This window comes from Urocitellus parryii, chromosome X (genome assembly GCF_045843805.1).
Source record: "Urocitellus parryii isolate mUroPar1 chromosome X, mUroPar1.hap1, whole genome shotgun sequence".
In the NCBI taxonomy this organism is placed as follows: domain Eukaryota; kingdom Metazoa; phylum Chordata; class Mammalia; order Rodentia; family Sciuridae; genus Urocitellus; species Urocitellus parryii.
Window position 1 is genome coordinate 92,700,819 of NC_135547.1, and position 23,265 is coordinate 92,724,083.

A 23,265-nucleotide genomic window follows, 5' to 3' on the forward strand; every position below is an offset into this window, starting at 1 on the left:
ACAGGTCAGGGCAAATAACTCAAGGGCGAGCTCAGCAGAAGGCCAGGGATGCACAGGAGGGGTCCTGGATCAGGTGTTTAATCAAAGGAGCAAAAGAAAGGCTGGGCCAGGCTGCTCTGTGAGGCTAGTGGGGATCCTGGCCCATGGGGAACAGGTGGGGTGATAGTGGTAGGTAGGGGCACAATCTCATCTCTGCCTCATCATGGTACAGGGGAAGGAGAGGACTTGCTAGGAGCTACCTTGGCAGGGAGACTCCAGCCAACAACAGTCCAGCTCCTCCTAGACAGAATTGGTGGCCAGGATTGGCTATGAGGACCTTAGAGGTATGAATCAGTGAGTGCCTGGGAAAAGTGTCCAGGGACATTAAGAAGCCACACCTGGAACATCTCTGTGGGGAGAGACCCAGGATCTGTTGGTGTGTGGTCTAGATGGAGTAAAGCAAAGTTAAGACTTACATGCCAGTAAGAAAGACAGATTCTAGGCCTGGCCAGGGCTGGGTAAGGGTTTTGGGACTTGAGGCCTCAGGAAAGCATCTCCTTCAGAGGTGGGTACATACTGGGGCTTTGGATGTGGTAGGACTTGGGAGGGGACTCGCTTGATCTCCAAAAGAAATCACCTTTAGGATGCACAATAGGATGGAAGGGTATAGTCAGAGAGAAAGACAGATGGAAAAAATGGCAGAGAGGGGTGAACTCAGAGGGGAGGGAGAGAGAGAAAAGAGATAAAGGAGGTGTGGGGAGGAGAGAGACTGAGATGGAGAGAGAAGCCCAGGCAGAGTGAGGCCCCACTGTGCCTGCCTTGGGGTGCCTAGGCAGAGGTCCTGCAGAGATAACTCCCCCACCACCACCCTGCTAACCTCAGGCCAGCTCCAAGCAGCCTGCAAGAGGGAGGGAGGGAACAGTCAAGGCCAGAAAGCTCTGGCTTCTCCTTGGGATGCACCCTTGGATGAGAACCATCCCTGCCTCCCCTCTTGGAATACATGAGTGGGTCTATGTCAGACCCACTTTCTGGTCAGAGGCTGTTGCCAGAAAAATGTGGAGGAGAGCAAGGGGCAGGAGAAAGGAGAGGGAAGGGAGTGTACTGGGAGGGGTCACCATCTCAGATACTCAGAATCCCAAAGAAGAGGTTCCCCGGAGCCTGGCCCTGGCCCTGCCCCCGGGGAGCACTCAGCTCAGCCCAGAGCCACACCCCCTCCCCAACAGCCCCCCATAGAAGCTGCTGGCTGGAGCTGTGAGGAGAGTGGGGGTGGGGAGAAAAGAGGGTACCCCCCAAAGCTGCCCATTCCCAGCTGTGGCAGGAAGGCAGGGTAGGGAGGGTGAGGGAGAGGCAGAGGCAGGAGGGAGATTTGGAGGCTGAGGCTGGCCAGCAGAAGGGGAGGGCACTAGGAACGAAAGCTCACCTGAAGATTTGTTCCGCATCAGCCGGACCTCCCGAGCTTGGACCCCGTGGGACTGCAGCTGGCCACGGATCTGTATGGGGAGATACAGAGGAGGTGGGCTCAGCATAAGGGCGCAGCTGGGTATGTGAGGCCCACTGGAGGCCTCTGAACCCTGAGTAGTCATCAGTGATGATACACACACAGTCTCCTCTGCCTCTTTCAGAGCTTTACCCTGAGTGATGACAGCTCCAGACCCACACCAAACACCCATCCTCAGCTTCCAGCCCCAGACTTGCAGAAAATGAGTCAAATGAAGTCAGGGTCACAGGGCAGGGTAAAGAATGGCAGCGAGATGACTCCCATGGGCACAAAGACAAAAGGAGAGCAAGTGAGCCAGCAACTGAAGAATGGTGGGCAGAGCGACCTGAAAAGGGGCTCAGGGGCAGCCATAAAGCAAGGAAAGTTGGGATATAATTCTAGCCCTTTGCAAGGGGATTGCTCCTTCCCCTGGCTTGCATCAAAAGACACCCATGACACAAACAGCAAACCAGGGAGAAGAGCCTGAGTCAATTCCACCCATATGCCCCAGACCATGAGAACCACGGGAACTTAGGATGGAGACAAAAGGTATGGTTGTGGGTTTGGAAACCTTCCTGGATGAGGTGAGCAACAGGGCAGGAGCAACCTGGGACCAGGTGAGGCAAAGTCTCTAGGTCAACAATGCCTTGAATGAAAGATGAAGAGACTATGCTGGGCACTCTCAGGGGAGGAGTCTCCACACCTTGGGGCCTCAGTTTCCTCATCAAGTTAAAAAACATCCAAGAAAATGGCCTTATGTAAGTATACATGCATGCGTGCCTACACATGCACCTAACACAAGGTTGAAAAGGAAAGAGATCCAGAAGAACTTATGAGGACTTCAAACACTCAGGAAGAACTCAGGAAGCAGCAAGAATGTGGGCTCTGGGGTCCAGCTGTCCAGGTTCAGACTCCCAAATCCACCCTACCACTTGCTGTCTATGGAACTTGGGGGCAATTCACTTTGCTGCTTGGGGTTTGGTAGGAAAGACTACAGAGGTACCTTCATAGCAGAGCCACTGTGAGGTTTCAGTCAGACCTGGTGCGTGGCCCAGCCTGCTTTTAAATCCTCAGTGAATATCTACAACCAGTGACTATCTGACCCTGAACAGGGTAGGTGGGCCAGGCATTTTAAAATCTATTTACATTATTAATTTATGTACACGTATGACTGCATGAATGGGGCAATTGTGTACAACCAGAGAAATGAAAGGTTGTGCTCCACTTATATACAATGAGTCAAAATGCATTCTGCTGCCATGTATAACTAATTAGAACAAAAAAATTATTTATTTTTGTGGTACTAGGGGATTGAACTTGGGATGCTCTACTATTGAGCTACATCCCCAGCCCCCCCCCCCCTTTTTTAAATTTTGAGACAAAATCTAAGTTGTCCAGGCAGGTCTTGAACTTATGATCCTTCTGCCTCAGCTTCCCAAATCACTAGGATTAAAGGTGTGTGCCACCATGCCCAGCTTGGGTCAGACTTTAGAAGCCTTCACATACCCAATTTCTACTGCTATAAAACAGGCAGCTAGTAGACTTCAGAGAACTGCTCAGAGAACTCAGAGGCACTGGATCAGGGAGGCTAGCCATGAAGCTAATCTAGTGTCTTTGGGTTGTAATATGGCTCATTATGAGAAGGAACAGGAGAAAAGAGAGAAAGATGGAAAGGAGAGAATATCACAAAGGCAAACAGGGTGGAAAGGCTGTTAGCAGCCTTTCAAGGTGCTGTGGCCAGACTGGAGATGAGAGTTGATGCTGCTGACAAAGGAGTAGGGGAGAATGAAAATGGAATTTCAGAAATTCCCATGGGCCCCCACTCCCTACTGCCCCATGGCAACAGGGCCCTGACATCATCTTTGCCACCAGCAATATCCAGCACCAGGCCTGGTAAGGATCTGGCCCTCAATCCACACATGCAGAAAGGATAGAAACCAATGGAATGTGCAGGAGGGATATTCTCTCCCCCACACCCACCAGTGCCAGACACCCACAGCTACTGCCCCTGGGCCAATCCGGCCTATCTGACACTCCTCCCTTCCAGACCAGGAGCTAACAGGGCCTGCCCACAGAGGATGGACAATGATCAGGGATAGGAACCTGTGGTGGAGAAGGGAGGAAGGGTGATGAGGGTGGGGATGAGGGAGGGGTAAGAAGAAATTGAGGGCTCTAGAAGAGACCCAGCCTGGCCTTCTGCTCTGCCGCCTGCCCAGGGCCACGGGGGGCACGTACGTCATCCTCAGTGGCTGCCTGTGGCAGCATCCTCAGCATGACGATGTTACTGGCCTTCTCCTCCTCCTCCTCCTCCTCATCCTCCTCCTCCTCCTCCCCTTGCTCGGTCCGATAGTCCTGGTCCCGATAGTCGCCGTCTCGGGGGAAGCCTGGCGGGCCAGTGGGGCTGTGCCTGTGCCGCCGCCGCCGCCTACGCTGAGTCTCGGAGCCCGGGGAGGCCTCGTAGGAATCCTGGCCGACAGAATGAGACGAGAGACACCAGACGGGCAGTCAGTCTGGGCGGGCCTAGGGGCTGGCCGCTGGTTCTCTGAGGCAGGGAGGCTCTGAAAGCCAGGAGTGGGCGGGCTCCGGCTAAAGGTTCAAGGCAGACAGGGTGCGTAGGTTTTGGACTGCAACCCTTCTGGGGCTGTGAATGTTCCACGGGACACTTTTAGGGACTGCTTTCCAAATGATAGTATTGGTGTGGGGGAGGAACTCCCAGAGGCAGGTGACAAGACACAGCTTAAACCTCCTTGGGATACATTGGCCTGGGTCGGCACACCAGACTTTGCCCTTGACATCTCCCCTTCTCTTCCCCCTTCTCCCTTGCCAGCTCAGCTGGTATGTACACAGTTGTTCCTTGTGACACCTATCTCCTACAGTTTCCAACCTGGGACTGGGCCCTACACCCAAGCTGAGGGCACACAGGAACAGCTTCAGATGTGGGCCAGAGGCAGCCAGCAGGAGCTGGCAAAGATATGAGAGCCATGGACCATACCCTTGGCTGAGTCTCCATCACCATGAGTTTCCTTCAAAACAGGGTGTGGCTGCTGGGTTCTCTGGTGTTGCCCAACTCACCTATTCCAGAAACTAAGCAGGCCAGAGCTACATAACTAGGTGCTCTACTCCCACACTTGCCAACAGGCCCTCCCCAGCGCCCAATCTGCCCTGGAGACAACTAGGCACAGCTTAACAGTGGTTCCTGGAAAAGCCTGGCTGCTTCCAACTCCTGGTTCCTGAACAAGATGGCAGTTCACCATGGGGTCTTTGCACTGGGCCCTGTGGAGGGCAGAGGGTGGCTCACACTCTAACCATCAGGCAGATGGGCTTACAAGAATACCCTGTCCATCCTATTAGACAGGAGAGCTGCCTGTTTGCCCCTTCAAACTGGGGTTTCCCTGATGGTAAGCACTATGCCTCACCCCCTCAGGTTAGAGGTAAACATCTCATATGGAACTGGCTCCCCCTAGGGGTCCTTTCCCTCTCTCTGTCTAGGAGATGTCAAACACCAGGAATGCCCACAGCTGGCCTCCCAAGAGCTGCTCAACTGGGTAATATCCTGCCCCTAGTTGCCCTCCCAACCCAAGACGCCGGGTGCCACAGGAGAGACTCTTTGAATGCCCTAAATTAGCCGGGAGCAGGCAGTACAGGTCTTGCAGTGAATCGTGGGCCCAAACCGAACAACAGGGAAGAAGGGAAAGAAGTAGTGGCCAGGGGCCCTCAGAAGTACAGAGGCAAGCATGTGGAAGCCAGGGAGACCCAACTTGGGAGAGGAACCCTCAGAGAAGGGAGAGGAACAGACCCTCCAGGTGAGGTAAAGCCACCGAGCACAGTCTGAAGGCACGGGAGCAGAGTGCTGCCTGTACCTGGTGCTGCAGTCAGACACACAGGCCCTTCAGGAGTGCTGCCCCCAGGCCTGGCCCAGCCTGGCCCAGCCTGGCTCTGTCCTCACCTCTGCACTCTGCTCCTCAGATGAGTCGTCATAGTCGTGCTTGCCCTCCTGGCTGCCATACTCGCGGGGGTATGAGCGGTAGTCCATATCCCGGTAGTCATGGTCTCGACTGCGGTTCTCCCCACCATCATCCTGTGAGCGGTCAGTGGCTCCATAGCGCCCAGTCCTGTCACCACGACCACCTCTAGGGAAGAAGGATGGGGATTAGAGGGCCACCCTTTCTGAAAGGTTCAAGAGGCAAGGGTGATCCCCACAGTCCTTAATTCCCCTTCCTTAATTAAGGTCCCGAGTTCCACCCCCACAGACAGGGGTTCTGAAAACCTCATCCCAAAGCCAACCCACCTCTCAATTCCTCCCCCACCTCTCTGGTCCCCCACACTTCTGGTGTGGCCTCCTGACTGGTTTCCTCATCTCCACCCAGACCCCTCCCAGTTCAGTCTTGGCATCCCAAACGGGAGTGTTCTCTACAGCAAAACAAATCAAACCAAATATTGCTATTCCCTTCAGTGGCTTCCTCTAGACTCCAGATAAAATACTGAAATGCTCACCAAGGTCCCACCAGGCCTGCAGGATCCTGCGTGTGGAGGTCTCTGGCCAACCTCTCTCACTGTGTGCCTCATGCATGCCACCCTGCCTGATTCACAGTCACCTTGCTAACAGTGATAGTTCTTTCATCGAAATTATCCTACTGGGGTTGGGGATGTAGCTCAGTGTAGAGTACTTACCTACCATGTTCAAGACCCCACTATGTTCAATCAGAACCACTAAAGAAAAAAAAGTTACTGTCTATAATCTGAACTACTTGGGAAGCTGAGACCTGAGGATCACTTGAGCTCAGGAGTTTAGGGCCAGTCTAAGCAACATAGTGAGATCCCACCTTAAAAAAAAATGGAGCTGGGGATACAGTTAAGTGGTAGAGCCTGTGTTCAGTATACAGAAGGCTGTGGTTGGATGTCTAGTATCACAAACAAACAAACAAAAAAACTTTAGCTGGGCAAGGTGGTACACACCTTTAATCCCAGCTGCTTGAGAGTGAGGTCCTAAGCAACTCAGTAAGATGCTGTCTCATAATACAAATAAAAATGAAAAGGTCTAGGGATGTGTTTCAGTGGGTTTAATTCCTGATACAAAATAAAAACCTGACTAACTGGATGTGGTGGTGAATGCCTGTTATCCCAGCAACTTGGGAGGCCGACGAGGCAGGAGGATCACAAGTTCAAAACCAGCCTCAGTAACTTAGCAAAACTCTTTCTCAAAATAAACTATAAAAGGACTGGGGACGTGGCTCAGTGGTTAAGCACTCCCTGGGTTCAATCCCAGGTACCAAAACATACATATACATACTCACAAAACCTGACTAGACAGCAAATTCCAGGAAATGAGGGAACCTCACCTAGAGGCTTATTCCCAAAAGTTTAGCATAGTACCTAACTCAGTAGGAACCAACAATTATTTTTCAGATAAAATCATGGCTAAAAAAAGCAACCAACATATTCACTTTAAAAAAGAAAATATGAGCAATCAACAAAAATCAGACCCTAGAGAAGAATGCAATAGAATTCCAAATCTGGTTAGAAATAATACTAGAATGTCCCATCATTGACACCATTCTTAACATTATTCTAAAGATACTATCTAACGCAATTAAATAAGGGAAGGAAGAAAAGGGGTTAAAAGCTGAAAAGAAGGTAAAATTGGCATTATTTATAGCTGCTATGAGGGTCAGCCTGCAAAGCCTAAGAAAATCAATTGAAAAGTGATTACAAACAATAAATCAGGAGCCACAGGTGTAGCTCAGTGGTAGAGCATCTGCCAAGCATGCCCTAGGTTCAGTCCCCAGCATCACAAAATATTAAATAAGGATGCTGGATATGAAATTAATAGAAATAAATACCTTGCTGTACTCAGATAACCATTGTTTAGAACATAGGAAAATATCAACTACAATTACATTAAAAAGGTTAAATACCTAAACATGTGCAAGACCTAGGACTATATTTCAAACATACACCAAGATACATTTGAAATCAATCAGATATTTAAATAGAAGAAATGAAAACATGGAAAAAACAACAATAATTTCTTTCTTCTTTTTTTGGAACTGGGAAATTAATTCAAAAATTAAACAAGGAGGGCCTGGGGATGTGGCTCAAGCGGTAGCGCGCTTGCCTGGCATGCGTGCAGCCCGGGTTCGATCCTCAGCACCACATACCAACAAAGATGTTGTGTCCGCCGAGAACTAAAAAAAATAAATATTAAAAATTCTCTCTCTCTCTCTCTCCTCTCTCACTCTCTCTTAAAAACAAAAAAAATTAAACAAGGAATGCTTTACTAATGAGCTATCTCCCCAGCCCCTTTTTAATTTTTGAGACAGAGTCTCACTAAGTTGCTGAGGACAGTCTCAAACCTATAAACTTCCCATATTAGCCTCCTAAACTGCTGGGATTACAAGCGCACACTACCACACCTGACAATCATTTCTTTCTTTCTTTTTGTGGTGCTAAGGAGAGGCTGGCTTTGAATTTGCGATCCTCCTGCCTCAGCCTCCCAAGCCAAAGGGATTACAGGCATGAGCCACCACATCTGACAGTCCTTACCCTTTGTTCAACTGGGTTGGGTTTTTTGTTGTTGTTGTTGCTGTAAGCATTCATTCTATATTCTGGGTATTGATTCCTTACCAACATACGCACAAATATGTTCTCCCATTGTGGGTTGTCTTTTCATTCTCTTGATGGTGTCCTTTCATGTACAAAAGTTTCTAATTATGATGAAGTCAAAGATTATTTTGAAACAATCTGATTTACAAAAAAGTTCAAAGATAATAGTATACCCTTTACCAGCTTTCCCTAATATTCAGAGAACCATGGCCCACATCAAAACTTAAGAAATTAACCGAACTATACTTTATTAAGATCCTATCAGTTTTCTCACATGTCCTTTTTCCTGTCCCAGAATCTAATCCAGGATACTGTATTTCATTCAGTCAACATATCCCCTTAGTCCCCTCTGGTCTGTGAAAGTCTTTTATTGCTATCCATTCATTTTTGTTTATTTAGCACTACTGGGGATTGAACCGAAGGGCACTTTACCACTGAGATATATATACTTCAGTCCTTTCTGAGACAGGGTCTTCCTAAATTGCTGAGACTACAGGCATGTGACACCATGTTCAGCATTTTTTTTTTTTTGTGTGTGTGTGTGTGTGTTAATGACCATAAGCGTTTTGAAGAGCACTGGTCAAGTATTTTGTGGAATGTCCCTGAAGTCGGTTTTCTCTAATGTGTTCTCCTGATTAAAGTTGAGATTACAGGTTTAGTTTGGGTTTTGAGAAGCATACAATAGAAAGATGCTCTTTTGATCTGATCATATCAGGATGTACATATCAAACATGATTCATCTTTTGATGTTAACCTTCATCACCTGGTTAAGGCAGTGTCTGCCAGGTTTTTCCCTAGTAAAATTCTTAATTTCCCCTTTCTATTCTCTATTCATGTTACTAACACCAACTCACATTCAAGGGATTACACTCTGCCTCCTGGAGAGGGGGGAATATATACATACAATATTTGGGATTTTTTTTAATAATGAAGATTAATGATAGAACTTTTTTAACCCAAAAGATTTGCAAAAGTCCAAATGTTTGACAATGAATTGTTGACAAAGCTGTATGGGAAATAAGCTCTCAATAACGTAGATGGTAGAGGTAAAAATGGAATAATTCCTAAGGAGGAAAATTTGGCAATAGTCAGCAAAACTAAAAAAATCTATAGGTCCTCTGACATGTTTCTACTTCTTGGAGTTTAAAGTACAGATATATTTGCACATACATAAAAACACTATTCATCACAGCACTGTTGAAACAGCAAAGAAGCCAGGCACAGTGGTATGGACTTGTAGTCCCAAGAACCTGGAAGGCTGAGGCAAGAGGAACCCAAGTTCAAAGCTGGCCTAAGTAACTCTGGAAGCTCCTGCCTCAAAATAAAATTTAAATGGGTTGGGCAGGTACTTCAGTATAGAGTGCTTGCATAGCATGCTCAGGCCCCTAGGTTCAATCCCTGGCACTGCAAAAACAACTCTAGAAAAAGCCAAAATATAGCAGAGGACAAGGGAACAACTTTACAAAGTCAGGAAAATTCTGTTCAAAAAACAAATAAACAGAAAGGAAACCAGTACAGTAGAGGAAGGGGACCAGAGGGAGGGAAGTCCTAGGCATTGAAAATGAGCAAACTGTTATATACATTTATGATTATGTCAAAATGAACCTCACTAGTATATATAACTGTAATGCAATAATAAAAACATTAAAGAGAGTAAAATGCCTAGAGGAGCTCTACCAAGTATTAGAACATATTATAAAAGTAGATCAATTAAAACATGAGCCGGGCACAGTAGCACATGCCTGTAATCCCAGTGGCTGGGGGGCTGAGGCAGGAGGATCGCAAGTTCAAAACCAGCCTCAGCAACTTAGCAAGGCCCTAAGCTCTTCAGCAAGATCTTTTCTCTAAAAAAAAAAAAAAAAAAAAAAAAAAAAAAGAGCTGGGGATGTGGCTCAGTGGTTAAGTGCCCCTGGGTTCAATTTGGGGTACCAAAACAAGCAAACAAACAAAAGACCACACACACAGATCAGCAAAATAGAGTCCACAGCACATAAAGATGCACACAGAAATTTAGTACAATCCAAAAGTTATGTCTGAAATTAACAAGGCAAAATGGGTTAGTCAATAAATAGTGGTGATAACTATCTGGCCTAGGGGACAGAAAATTACAGTTAATGAGCCAAATCCAGTTACTTTAAGTAAAGTTTTACTGGAATACAGCTATACTCCTTAATTTACATGTGGTCTATGAGTACTTTCAGTTGAGTAGTTGCAATAGAGATCATACTGTCTGCAATGCTAAAAATATTCACTATCTCTACAGAAAAAAATGTGTTAACCACCAAAAAATAAAGTTGTATACTTACCTTACTTCTAGCCTCAAACTTGTGATCCTCCTGCCTCAGCCTCCCAAGTAGCTGGGATTACAAGCATGTACCACTGTGTCTCTACCTTACCTTTTTAAAAATACTTTTATTAGTTGTTGATGAACCTTTATTTATTTGTATACAGTGCTGAGGATTGACTCCATTGCCTCACACATGCTAGGCAAGTGCTCTACCACTGAGCCACATCCCAGCCCTCTACCTCATTTATTCCAAATGAATTCCAGATAGATCAAAAATTTAAATCCCCAAATAGAAAAACATAAAAAGTACTAGGAAATCTAACAACAAAACTCATTACTTCAAGCATGGGAAAGGCCTTCCTCAGCAGAAATCATAAAAGAAAACAGATACAATTGGCTTTGTAAAAATCAAAAATATCTCAAGAGGGGACTGGGGTTGTGGCTCAGCAGTGGAGTGCTTGCCTTGCACATGCAAGGTCCTGGGTTAGATCCTCAGCACCACATAAAAATAAATAAATAAAAGTAAAGGTATTGTGTCCAACTACCATTTAAAATAAATGAATGAATGAATAAATAAATATTTTTAAAAAAATCTAAAGAGTAAAAAATAACATACTTGAGATAAAGCAAGTATAGTGAAATGGTATAATCTAGTGGATGAGTAGACAGGAATTTACTGTAAAAGTCTTTTAATTTGTCTATATGCTTGAAATTTCATATTAAAATACTGGAAAGGGCTGAGGATGCAGCTCAATAGTAGGGCACCTGCCCATCATCTGTGAAGCCCCAAGTTCAATTCCTAGTATGAAAAAAAAATGCCTCCAGACATTTTTCTTGTTTTCTATTTTTTTATAATGCATCTTTTTTTTAAAGAGAGAGAGAATTTTTAATATATATATATATATATATATATATATATATATATTTAATTCTCAGCGGACACAACATCTTTGTTTGTATGTGGTGCTGAGGATTGAACCCGGGCTGCACGCATGCCAGGCGAGCGCGCTACCACTTGATCCACATCCCCAGCCCTATTTTTTTATAATTGTTCATTCACTTGTTCATTCAACAATTATTATCATAATATTTGCTATGAGTTGGGCACCATTTAGGTGCTATAGATACTGCTATGAACAAAATGAAGTCTGTCATGAGCTTGGCTTGAGACCCCAATTGTTTCTTTACTATAAAAGCCTAAATGAGAAGTTACTGTCAAGCCAGTTGTGGCACATGCCTATAATCCCAGCAATTTCTAGCTACTTGGGAGTCTGAGGCAGAAGGATCACAAGTTAAACGTCAGCTTCAATAATTTAGTGAGACCCTGTCTCTAACTAAAAAAATAAAAGGAGCTTGGGATGTGGCTCAGTGGTAGAGAATCCCTGGGTTTGATCCTCAGCACTGAAAAAGAGTCACCCATCAATAGCATGAGTTATTTTTAAGACTGTGGATATAATGATCTTTCCATGTTTGTTTACTATAGGTATCCCTTGCTATTTGAACTCTTTATCAGAATATAAGAACTAAATTGATACAAATAAATTTTGATTTTTTCATTTATATACTTATTTATTATGGGGGCAATGCTGGAGATCAAACCCAGGGAAGCATTCTACCACTAAGCTATGCCCCCAGCCCCCTAAATTCTTGGATGAAATCTTGAACTCTGTGACACCCAGGATGACAAAAAATATTTAGATAGTGGGAAATGCTTTTAATTGGCTACAGAGCAAAAAAACCTTCCAAAGGCAGACTTATTTTATAACACAACTGGAGGAAGACAGACACACAATACAAGGGGACCTCCACAAAATGAGTATATTTCTAAAGAACACATAATACCAAAATTGACAGAAAAAAAGAGACGGAATGATAATCAAATACCCAGGTCCTGGGCTGGGGATGTTCAGTGGTGGAGCATTTGCCTTATAGCATTTGCCTAACATGTATAAGGCCATGGGTCTAATTTCCAGCACTGCAAAATTGAACAAACAAAAACCCAGGTCCAGATGGGTGTGTGTGTGTGTGTGTATGTGTGTAGTACTGAGGACGGAATTCAGGGGCACCCTACAAATGAGCCACATGCCTTCTAAAATTTTGAGACAGGGTCTTGCTAAATTGTTTCCTCAGCCTTCCCAGTTGCTGGGATGAAAGGTGTGTGCCACCAGTCCCAGATCTATATGCTTTTATTTTATTATTATTTTTTTAATATTTATTTTTTTTTAGTTTTCACCGGACACAACATCTTTATTTGTATGTGGTGCTGAGGATCGAACCCAGCGCCGCACACATGCCAGGTGAGCGTGCTACCGCTTGAGTCACATCTCCAGCCCTCTAGATGCTTTTAAAAGTGAGTTCTAACCAGGCCTGGAGGTACCACCTGTAATCCCAGCAAATCAGGAGGATCCCAAGTTAGAGGCAGCCTCAGCAACTGACTGTTTCAAAAACAAAAAAGCGCTAGGGATGTAGCTCAGTGTTAAAGTATTCCTGAATTCAATCCCGTGTGTGTGTGTGTGTGTGTATCTTATCAACACCTACCATGTTTTAAAATTTTAAAAATAACATTTTTGTACAATTTCTCCAATAAAAAGAGAAAGAGTAAAGGCTATTCAATTCATGTCACGAGGCTACCTTGATTCCAATCCCAGATAAATACAGAAAAGAAAATCATAGGATCAGTGATAAATACGAATGCAAATACCCTAAATATTACAATTACAAATCAAATTTAGTAAATATACAGAGATCACTAAATAAATTTTCTGCCCAAATTTCCTAAGTATTCAAAAAACTCAAACTAAGAAACAGTTTACAAAACAACTGACCTTAAAACATGCCAAGGTCATAAAAGACAAAGACCAAATAACTGTTCGAGAGATTAAATGAGCCTAAAAATACAAAGGAGTTTAAGGCAATGTGTGATCTTGGATTGAATCCTGAATTGAGGAAAACCAGCTATAAAGGACATTATTGAGAAAACTGATGATATCTGAATATGGGCTTTATATAAGATGAAAGTATTATATCATTATTAAATTTCCTGATATTGATGCCAGGCATGGAGGCACATGCTATAATCACAGCTACTCAAGAGGCTGAGGCAGAAGGATTCCAGGTTTTGAGGCCAGCCTCAGCAACTTCATGAGTCTCTGTCTCAAAATACATGACAAAAAAATTAAAAGGCTGGCGCTGGGGATGTGGCTCAGCGGTAGCGCGCTCGCCTGGCATGCGTGCGGCCCGGGTTCGATCCTCAGCACCATATACCAATAAAGATGTTGTGTCTGCCGAGAACTACAAAAAGTATAAACATTAAAAAAAAAAAATTAAAAGGCTGGGATATAGCTCAGTGGTAGAGCACGCTCCTGAGTTCAACATCTAGTACTGCAAAAAAATAAAATAAAAATAAAAACAAACTCAACAAGAATTTTAACTGAGATGACAGTAGTCAATGCCTTAATGTAGGTGAAAGATGAAAGTAAGAAGTAGTTGGATCCTGCTGAAGTATTCAGATGCCTCATATCTTACAACAATTTCAGCATGAAAGCTTCCAGAATTCTCTGTGGCACAGGCATCCTCCTTTTCATTATCACATCAACTGACTCAGGATCTATTTGGTGCACAAACTAAGAAAATACAGACAACTGGCATGGGAAGGGCCCACAGAAGATGTCATGTTCCCATTATCCCTTTATAAATTTCTATGGCAGTACTGGGGATTGAACCTAGGGCCACATGAATGTTACCTTTTCTAATTTTTTTTGTCTTTTTAAATCCTTTGTTTTAGCCCCCACCCCCGCCAGGGCTGAGGACCCATCACAGGGCCTTGCCCATGCTAGGCAAGCACTCTGCCACTGAGCTAAATCCCCAACCCTCCTCATGAATGTTAAACACCTGCTCTACCACTGAGCTTCATCCCCAGTCCTTTTTATTTTGAGACAGGGTCTCATGAAATTGCTTAGGGCCTTACTAAGTTGCTGAGATTGGCCTCAAACCTGTGATCCTCCTGCCTTAGCCTTCTGAGTCACTGGGATTACAGGCATGCACTACCATGCCCCATCTAAATCGACTTTAAAAAATAAGAGTAAAGAGGGAGTTATTCAGACATTCTGTAGAGGCATAATAATGAAAACAGTGAGGTTCTGGCACAAGAATAACCAAGTAGACCAATGGAACAAATTAGATCACACGAGGAAACTTGAAATCAGATGAGGTACCACAAATCAATAGAGAAAGAATGGACATTTAGGAGATGGTACTGGGCATTGCCCACTATATGAAAAAAATAAAACCAGAATCCACCTTATATCATATTAAAAAACAGATTCTAAAGACTTGAATGCAAAAGGTAAAACTACAGAGTATAAGAATCTTTGTGATCTGGGGCAGAAAAAAAAGATTCTGAAAGCACAAATTAAAAGGCAATAAAGTATTGATTTTAGCACATCAAAATTAAGAACAGGTAACCATCCTTGGGGGAATCGTTAAGTAAAATGCAGCCAGCACACCCCATGGTGCCTTTGGCAGCAATTAGAGGCAAAGCACTAATATACAAACGGCAATCCAGACACAGCTTAAAAATACAGTGCTGAGTAATACGAAGTTCAAGAAGCAGAACAGGACTGTAGCACTATGCAGTTTGTGTAAATTGAAAACACAGACACTTGAAACAACACTACCTATTTTAGAAGGATACACATCAAGCAAAATAGAGCAGCTGCCCACAGAGGTGGGAATTGGGAATACAAACAAAAAAATAAACACAGCAAGAGGAGGGCTTTTTCTACCGACTGGCCTATGATAGAAACCTACCCTGAACTGCAAAGTGTGATTAACTCAAACCTCTGCACTTCAGATCCTTGAAAAGCCAAAAGAAAGCCAGTGGCTTTACTCGGTAATAAAGTCTAAAGCAATTATGTCACGTACTCAAACTCAGAAACAGCCATGGGGAGTCCTTTTGGTGAATACAGTCCAAAATCAAATGCCTTTGAAAAGACATATTTGAAGGTCAAGACTGAATCATACTAGTCAATGATACTATCTCAAATATGGGTTCACCTCTCAAAAAACAAAACACTATAATTCTTCACTTTAAAAGAGAAATCCTTTGTTTTTGCTTTTTGTTGTTTTTTGTTTGTGTGTATGTTTGTTTGTTTTGTGGTACTGGGGACTGAACCCAGGGCTTGGCACCTGCTAAGCAAATGCTCTGCCACCGAATTAATTCCCCAGCTCAGGAGAAGCCTTTTGTTTTGTTTTTTGGTACTGGGGATTGAATTCAGGGGCATCTGACCACTGAGCCACATCCCCAGCCCTATTTTTTATTTTATTCAGAGACAGGATCTCACTGAGTTGCTTAGGGCCTCGCCATTGCTGAGGTTTGAGCTCGCGATCCTCCTGTCTCAGCCTCTGCTCCTGTCTCAACTTCCCAAGCTGCTGGGATTACAGGCTACACCCAGCAAGGAGAAACCTTCTGTAAGACATTTCAGGAACTGTTTTCTCCCTGACATTTTACACATTCACTGACTCTGAAGAGAGGCTTTCTGGGAGAGTTAGATCTGCTTTCCTAGGTAAACTTGTCGTGGACGGATTTCCTGCCTTAGAATCACCTGGGGTGGCAAGGATACACTAGGATGGCAAGGAATGGCAAACTTTTACCCAGGAACTCTGTATTTACCCAGTGTCCCAAATGTTTCTTGTTTGTATCAGAGTTGAAAAATAAAGTTGTATATAAGTATCCTTTCTAAGACAAGCACCCTGCTAACTGCAACCCACCCATTCCTGGAGTCTTTCCACTCTAATCTGGCTTGCCCCAATGTTCCAGGCAAATAAATCCCTGACTCTAAAACCCAGGCCTGACCTCTCCCTCTCCTCCTCCCCCTCGTCCTCCTGTAATGGCTGCCTTCACTTTGGAGAATGGCACCACATACCTATCTGGGTCCCCAAAGCTGGAAACCTGGGCCTCAGCCTTCATTCCTCCCTTTCTCTTGATCTCTTCCCACCCTCACATCCAACCATGGTACTGATCAAGCTGTTTTGTAATCACCTGTAAAGTGTGTGGTCTCCCTCATGAGACCCTAAGCACAGAGGTCTCAAAAGGGAGACCTACAATCTTAAGTCTCATTTGTCACTGCACTCCCAGAGCCTACCACAGGTCCTGGCACACAACAGGTGCCAAATAAATGTGTGCCAAAAAGAAACCACTCGTCCAATGTGTGTTTCCTCTGCCCAGAAGTCCTTTCCTAGCATCCTCCTGGATCAGTTCTCACAAGGGAACAAGCCTAGGCTGCTTGGGAGGGGCGGGAGTAAACTCACCGTCTTTCATACTCCATGTCTTGATAGGGCCTGCGGGGGCTGCTGGGGCCCCTCCTCAGCCGCTGGCTCCGTTTCACTTCCCAGCCACCCCCGCTGCTGCCACCATGATCTGCCAGCCTGGGTGATGCCTCTTGCAGGGACTCTGGGGAGAAGGGAAGGAAGAAAGGGATCAAGGCAGTTGGGGGCAGAGAGGGTCTCCTTGAGAGACCCTCATTGTCAAGGCTCTCTGCTGTCCCTCAGCCCAGGGACATTGTTTTTAACCTCCTACTATTCCTGTGCATCAGAGCAGGAAAGCGCCCCCCTGCTTCTTCCTTTTCTCACAAACATGAGGCTTGAGCCCACTGCCAGAGAAAACAGCAAAGCCTTCATCAGGGAGCATTCTGCAGAGAGACCTGTTGGGTCTCTCAGTGAATCAGGGCTTTCTGACTGGGAGGCAAATTCAAGCCCGGGGCACCTTGCCTCAGGGGAACTCCCAGTGCAGAAAGATTTGCCTGAGATTAGGCACCTCAGAGATGAGACTTCGCAAGGATGGAAATCTCAGGCCCCCACCAGGCACCTTCCACCTGCCCAAGGTACCATTTCATCCTTCAACAAAATGCTGGCAGCACCCAACAAGTCAGCAGAGACCATGAAAGGCTTTTGGGGGAGTATGAGAAGAGACAGCCACCACCTCCCTGGGCTCCTGGCCAAACACAGCCCTGGCCCTCACACAGCAACTAACTCGATTCTGATGTACAGCCGGGTCCCAAGGTGGCTCTCTCCCCAGGGCTCTGAGGCCAAGTTCTCCAAGGCAAAAGAGGCCCTTTCTGAACTGTTCCAAAACACTGTGCTTTTCTGCTAGGATGGAGATGCAGAAGAACTGCATCCAACTTTTAGGGCTTCCATGAGAACTAAGGGAGTCTAGAGAGCCATGTGACCCTGCTAGGGGTCAGAATGTATCACAGAATCATGCCCCACCCTCTAAACAGGAATCAGGTGAAGTCAGGCGGTTACAGCACCTGCCCAACACTAGGTTGCCACCACACCTTTCCTCCTTGTACACACATACTAATTTTCTCTTCCTCCTCAAGCCAGGGGGAACCAGAGTTACCTGCTTCCAGATGGGTAAAAGTGAGAATCCGAAGCAGGCCCCCGGTGGCTGAGAAAACCCTCAACAGACTCTGGCAAAAAGGCCAGACTTTGGCATCCACACAGATAGGAGCCAAAGTTACAGACACGAGCTCCAAATAAGTACGAACCAAAATCACAGAAGGATCCCACGTTAAGAGCCTAATCAACAGACTGAGCCCCTTTTCAACTGATGAAAGTCCGTGTCACAGAAGCGCCCCAAGAAAAGGGGCGCAAGTCACACATTCCCTGACAGTCGCTCTGCACTTAAAGTGGGTATGGGCAAGTAACAAGACAACCCCTGCAAGAATAACCACCAGTCACAGATATACATCCCAAAGATAAAGACCAGAGTCATAGTCTCTCTCAGCACCCGCACCCTCCCCCTCCCCGACGAATAAGGACCACAGCCACGGACATTTCTCCGTGGACAGATAAGTAGCAAAGTAACACAGGTCAGTCAGCATACCTCCCTTATGGATAAAAACCAAAGTCGCAGACATGCGCCTTCCCGTGGATAAAGTTCGGGGCGGCAAACGCACTAAGCCATTGAAGCCCACTCCCATCCGTCCCTCCCTTCCCCCAACCCGCGTGCACCCGTCCCGTGTCCCAATCGCGCACGCGCTTTTGCTCCAACATGGAAAAAAAAAAAGACACCCCCCTCCTCGGTTCAGGCCAGACAGACATCCCTTGGCTCCACGCGAACCCCCCCGACCGCAGTCCGCCCTCGCGCCTCTTCTAAGCAACCCCACACACGCTCCGGACCCCTTACCTCCGCCCCCACGACCAGCGTCGACGCTCACCTTCTCGGCCCGGGCTGTCAAAGGAGGGCTCCCAGGCATCACCTCGGCCCGCCGCCACCTCCTCCAACTGTCCCAGCTCAGCCAAGGCCGGAGCGCTCAACAATCAAGTCCAAGGCTGGAGGCAGAAGGGAGGAGGGGGGAGGGGAGAAGCGCCAAGCGCGCTGCCCTCCCAAAGAAACTCACTGCCGCCTACTCCCAGCCGGCCGCAATCACCAGCACAAAATGGCGACGAGGAGAAGGGAGCCGGCGCTTCGACCACCATCCACCTACTAAGGGAGCGCGCTCTGGCCGGCTTCGTCTATTGGTCGCCGCCCGCCGACGGCCGGCCCTGGCCGCTTCTGATTGGCAAGCGTATGCCACCTCCCCACTCCCCGTGAAAACGCCCCGCAAGTCCAGAAAAAGAGTAGCTATTGGCCAATCCCGCAAGACCCGCTTTTTAGAAGCTTGGCTTCCTTTGAAGTTGAAAGCGAAGCGGAAGCTCCACCTCTTTCCCCACGGGGCCTGCCAGATGTCACCGCTTTCTTCCTATCAAGATGAAATTTCTCAGCCTGACCAAGAGGATAAGAGCATGGTTGGTCCCATGAGGCCATGACAAGGGAGAGAAAGGAGGACTCCTCGACGCCCCGCCTCATATGAACACAAACTTGAACCCGGGATCTATTTAGTGAGGTGGGGGCGGAGCGACAATGATCGCGGTTGAGTCAACTGCAGCTGCGCACAGTTCCATTTCCGTCTCCGCCCCTGAGACCCTGTAGCACAACCTGTCATGGCGACCGAGCTGTTAGGTTTGTGCGCTCGCCGCCTTTTGGCGGCAGCAGCGATACGAGGGCTCCCCGCTGCCCGCGTTCGCTGGGAATCCAGCTCCTCAAGGGCTGTGGTCGCTCCGTCTGCTGTGGCGGGAAAGCGGCCGCCGGAACCGACCATGCGCTGGCAGGAGGACCCAGAACCCGAGGACGAGAACCTCTATGAGAAGGTGAGAGGGAGGAGGAACGGGACGCCGGAGGGGTCAATCAGGGACCCGAGGACCGGGAGTTGTAGAGGACGTTCTTAGGTGCTGAGAATTGCTCAGCCGGCAAAATCTTTGAAGACTTGGGAATTTTGCCTAGTTTGTTTTCGTCCTTTGTGCCCTGATATCTTCGGTCCAGGGCCAGAGGCTGGATTGACCTTATTTTGGAAACAGAAATTAAACCTGAAGTGCGGAGCGCTCAGGCACGTTTGAAAAAAATAGAATCACGTTAATACTAAACAGTGACAGGGCACTTGCCTGGTGTCCCTCCCTGTTTTAAACATTTTATATACATTAACTCATTTAGTCTGCAAAACAACCCGATTTTAAGGTAGGGACTCTCTTCTACAGATGAAGAAACTGAAGCACAGAGATGCGAAATTTCTTGCCCAAGCTCACATAACTGAATACATGTGGAACTGGTATTTGAACTTAGAGCTACCAGGTCTCCTGTGCCGTGTCAATAGCAGAGGCTCTGGACTCAGACAGCTCAAGTTGGAATCCAAGCACTAACAGTTATCTGTGTGACCTTGGGCAAGTAGCTTAAACCCTTGGTGCCTCAATTTCTTTATAGAATAGGAAAAGGAATAGGACACCTTAAAAAAAAACCAATCTGTTCTCATGTAATTAAATGAATCAAAAATGGCCAAAACAGCAACTGGCACTTTGAAAGTACTCAACCTTAAAAGGTGTTCATTACTGCCACTTTCTACCTCTAAGATGTTGTGAGGTTTGCATATTTGAAAAGACCTGGCACATACTAAGTATTTCATCAACACTTATCTCTGGTTGAGGATATTGGATATATAGGATGCTGTAGGGTAAGTACATGGAGAGTAACTAGGGTGCAGAGTGCTATTTTATTAGGTTGAACCATAAGAGCTTGTCAGTATTCAACCATTTTTTTAACCTATAAAAATAGCAGTTTTCTGTGGTTCCTATGTTATCTATTAACAAGGTGACTAGGGGATACCTCCTAAAGGAATTGGTGGAGCCAACTCTTCATTTGGCAATGAAATCAAAACCTTGAATGAGGAGATGGATCCAGCCATGATTAGATCTGGGAGAAAGGCTTTCTAGGCAGAGGAAACAACAGCAAGTGCAAAATCTGTGTGATGGGAAGGAACTTAACATATCCTAAAGATAGAGAAGTTAGTGAGGGAGGAGATGGATCTGAGGGAAGATTAGAGATCAGGTTATACAGGGCCAGCATACAGCTTTATGGCGCAAGGGAAGCCCTCACTCACCTCTCCTTTTTCACAGAACCCAGACTCTCATGGTTACGACAAGGACCCTGTTGTGGACCTCTGGAACATGCGGGTTATCTTCTTCTTTGGTGTCTCAATTGTCCTGGTCTTAGGCACCACCTTTGTGGCTTATCTGCCTGACTACAGGTACAAGGGGTATCTGAGAGAGTGGGCTGGGTAGGAGGCAGAGGAAGGGGTAGAAGTTGCAGGGCTCTCTGCTGGAAATCCTGTCCCTGCACCATTGGGAAATGGAGTGCTGAGGTGGGGTGGGGTACTGTTTTCTAGTGAAGTTTCCTCATATCCCCCCACTGCTTCTGCTTCCAGGATGCGGGAGTGGGCCCGCCGGGAAGCTGAGAGGCTTGTGAAATACCGAGAGGCCAATGGCCTCCCCGTCATGGAATCCAACTGCTTTGACCCCAGCAAAATCCAGCTGCCTGATGATGACTGACCAGTTGCTGAGTGGGGCTCAAGATGCACCACCTTCCCTACCTGCTACCTGCCATTCTACCTACTCCTCAGAGGTCGTAATTAAAGGGACTGAAAAATCTGACTGGCTACCATTGCTTTTGTTGTGAAGGGGGTTTGAAGATGGGGGTGTCACAAGCTTTAAAAGGGCCACTGCAGCCTTTCCTGGGTGTTCTGGTTATCTATTACTGTGTAACAAACATCCTAAAGCTTAGTGGCTGAAAACTATAATATAGTATTATCTTTTTTTATGATTTGTGGGTTGCATGGGCTTAACTAGGTGGCCCTTCTTGGGATCTCAATTAGATGGTGGCTGGGGCTAGAGTCATCTGAAACTCAATTGAGCTAGACATCCAAGATGGTTTCTTCACCCGCATGTCTGGCATTTCAGTCTTCTTTCACATGGCTTCTCTTCAACAGACTACCCTAGAGTTCTTATGGGGTTGTTAAGGGCTTCTCTGGGTGGCAGTGTAGCATATAGAAAGATATTGATGGCAGCCACCTTTAGAAATAAGCTAGCACAATGGGGCCTACATTTGAAGATGGAATGGGATGACTAAAGATTGAGGGTGATGCATGAGAACAGCTTTTCAATTGCTGAGGGTGAATATTTATCTACTTCCCTTCTCTGCTGCTCTCTGGCTTTGGAGATATCTTCCTCTGTCTTATATCTTGATCAGTCTAGGTAGCTCTCTATTCCGTTCTGTTTCAAATCTGGGTTGTCTCTTACTCAAGACACATCAGGGTTGAGGGTGTAGTTCATTCGTACAGCACTTGCCTAGCATATATGAGGTCCTGGGTTCCATCTCTAGCAACACCAAAAACACAAACCCACATCTCTGCATGTGTGTGTGTTTCTCTCCTGGCCCCAATTCTCTTTCTCAAATAAGAAATCTTCCTCCCTTCATTTTCTCTCTGAGAATAGACTATCTCCCTTCCCTTGTCTGCTGGCATTAACACCCTACCTCCACCCCCATCCCTGCTCATCTGGCCTGCTGGACTCACCACCAAAGGCAATGGTCTGCCCTTGGCTGATGAGTGAGTGTTAGGACTGGCCCCAGTCCACATGTATGTGACTAAAGCAGGAACCATATCCACATGAGCCTTCCTGTAAATGAGAACTATCGTTACCTGAGTGCTTCCTTAGGGCCACTCTACCAACTCAAGGATAGGTCCCAAAGAGAGCACTCTTTACCCTCCAACCTGTATTTGCCAAAATGAAGTGAAAGGGGATGTTGACCTAGGTACCCATAATAATCTCAGTCTGTGGCTCAGAGAATCCACCCCGCCACACCAGGATGCAAACTCCAGAAGGGCAAAGATTCAGGTATATTCTGCTTACTTAGAGCAGTGACTGGCATAGCATGTGTATAATAAACTTTTTTTAAAAAATATTTTTTTATTTGTAGATGGACACAATACCTTCATTCACTTATTTATTTGTTTATTTTTATATGGTGCTGAAGATTGAACCCAGTGCCTCCTACATCCTAGGCAAGCGCTCTATCATTGAGCTACAACCCCAGCCCTTGATGAACTTCTGGTACTTAACCTCTTATGTAGATGACATCCCCTGCCCATCCATGCCCTTCAGGTTTATAGCCCTAAGGATGAACACTTCCCTCATCAAGCTGTTTTGATTTCTGGTACTGGGGATTGAAGCCAGGGGTGCTTTACCACTTGAGCTATACCACTAACCCATTATTTATTTATTTATCTATTTATTTATGTTTTGAAACAGAGTCTCACTAGGTTGCAGAGGCTGGCCTTGTGATTACCCTTCCCAAGTTGCAGGGATTATAGGCATGTGCCACCACACTCAGCTTCTGAACATTTTTTTAACATAATTTTTTGTGGTGCTGGAGACCACACCCAGTACCTTCCACGTGCTAGGCAAATGCTTTACCACTGAGCCATATCTCTAGCTCTTTATGAATGTTCTTGTATACATCTCCCATCTTTTTTTTTTTTTTTTCTGGTAC

At 46.1% G+C, this 23,265-nt stretch overlaps 2 protein-coding genes across 7 annotated transcripts in view; one reads left to right on the top strand and one right to left on the bottom strand.

Annotated features, from left to right (window-relative positions):
• The window catches only part of Rbm10 (RNA binding motif protein 10), a 29,030-nt gene extending 10,028 nt beyond the window's left edge, over positions 1-19,002 (bottom strand). For 3 of the 6 annotated variants that reach the window (XM_026413723.2, XM_026413724.2, XM_026413722.2), the window contains exons 1-5: positions 18,535-19,002; positions 16,656-16,797; positions 5,403-5,586; positions 3,692-3,922; positions 1,400-1,469 (exon numbers count right to left, since the gene is read on the bottom strand). In XM_026413723.2, coding sequence (XP_026269508.1) covers positions 1,400-1,469; positions 3,692-3,922; positions 5,403-5,586; positions 16,656-16,797; positions 18,535-18,604 — 697 coding nt within the window. In that variant the 5' untranslated portion in view covers positions 18,605-19,002. The remainder of the gene's footprint in view (positions 1-1,399; positions 1,470-3,691; positions 3,923-5,402; positions 5,587-16,655; positions 16,798-18,534) is intronic. The other 3 variants (XM_026413729.2, XM_026413727.2, XM_026413725.2) reach the window with 2 other exon arrangements.
• Positions 19,003-19,228: 226 nt separating this feature from the next.
• Ndufb11 (NADH:ubiquinone oxidoreductase subunit B11) lies at positions 19,229-21,365 on the top strand. Its single transcript, XM_026413732.2, has 3 exons — positions 19,229-19,538; positions 20,835-20,965; positions 21,143-21,365. Exons 1-3 carry the CDS (start codon positions 19,332-19,334, stop codon positions 21,264-21,266), a joined length of 462 nt encoding a protein of 153 aa, XP_026269517.2. The 5' UTR covers positions 19,229-19,331; the 3' UTR covers positions 21,267-21,365.
• Positions 21,366-23,265: the final 1,900 nt, after the last annotated feature.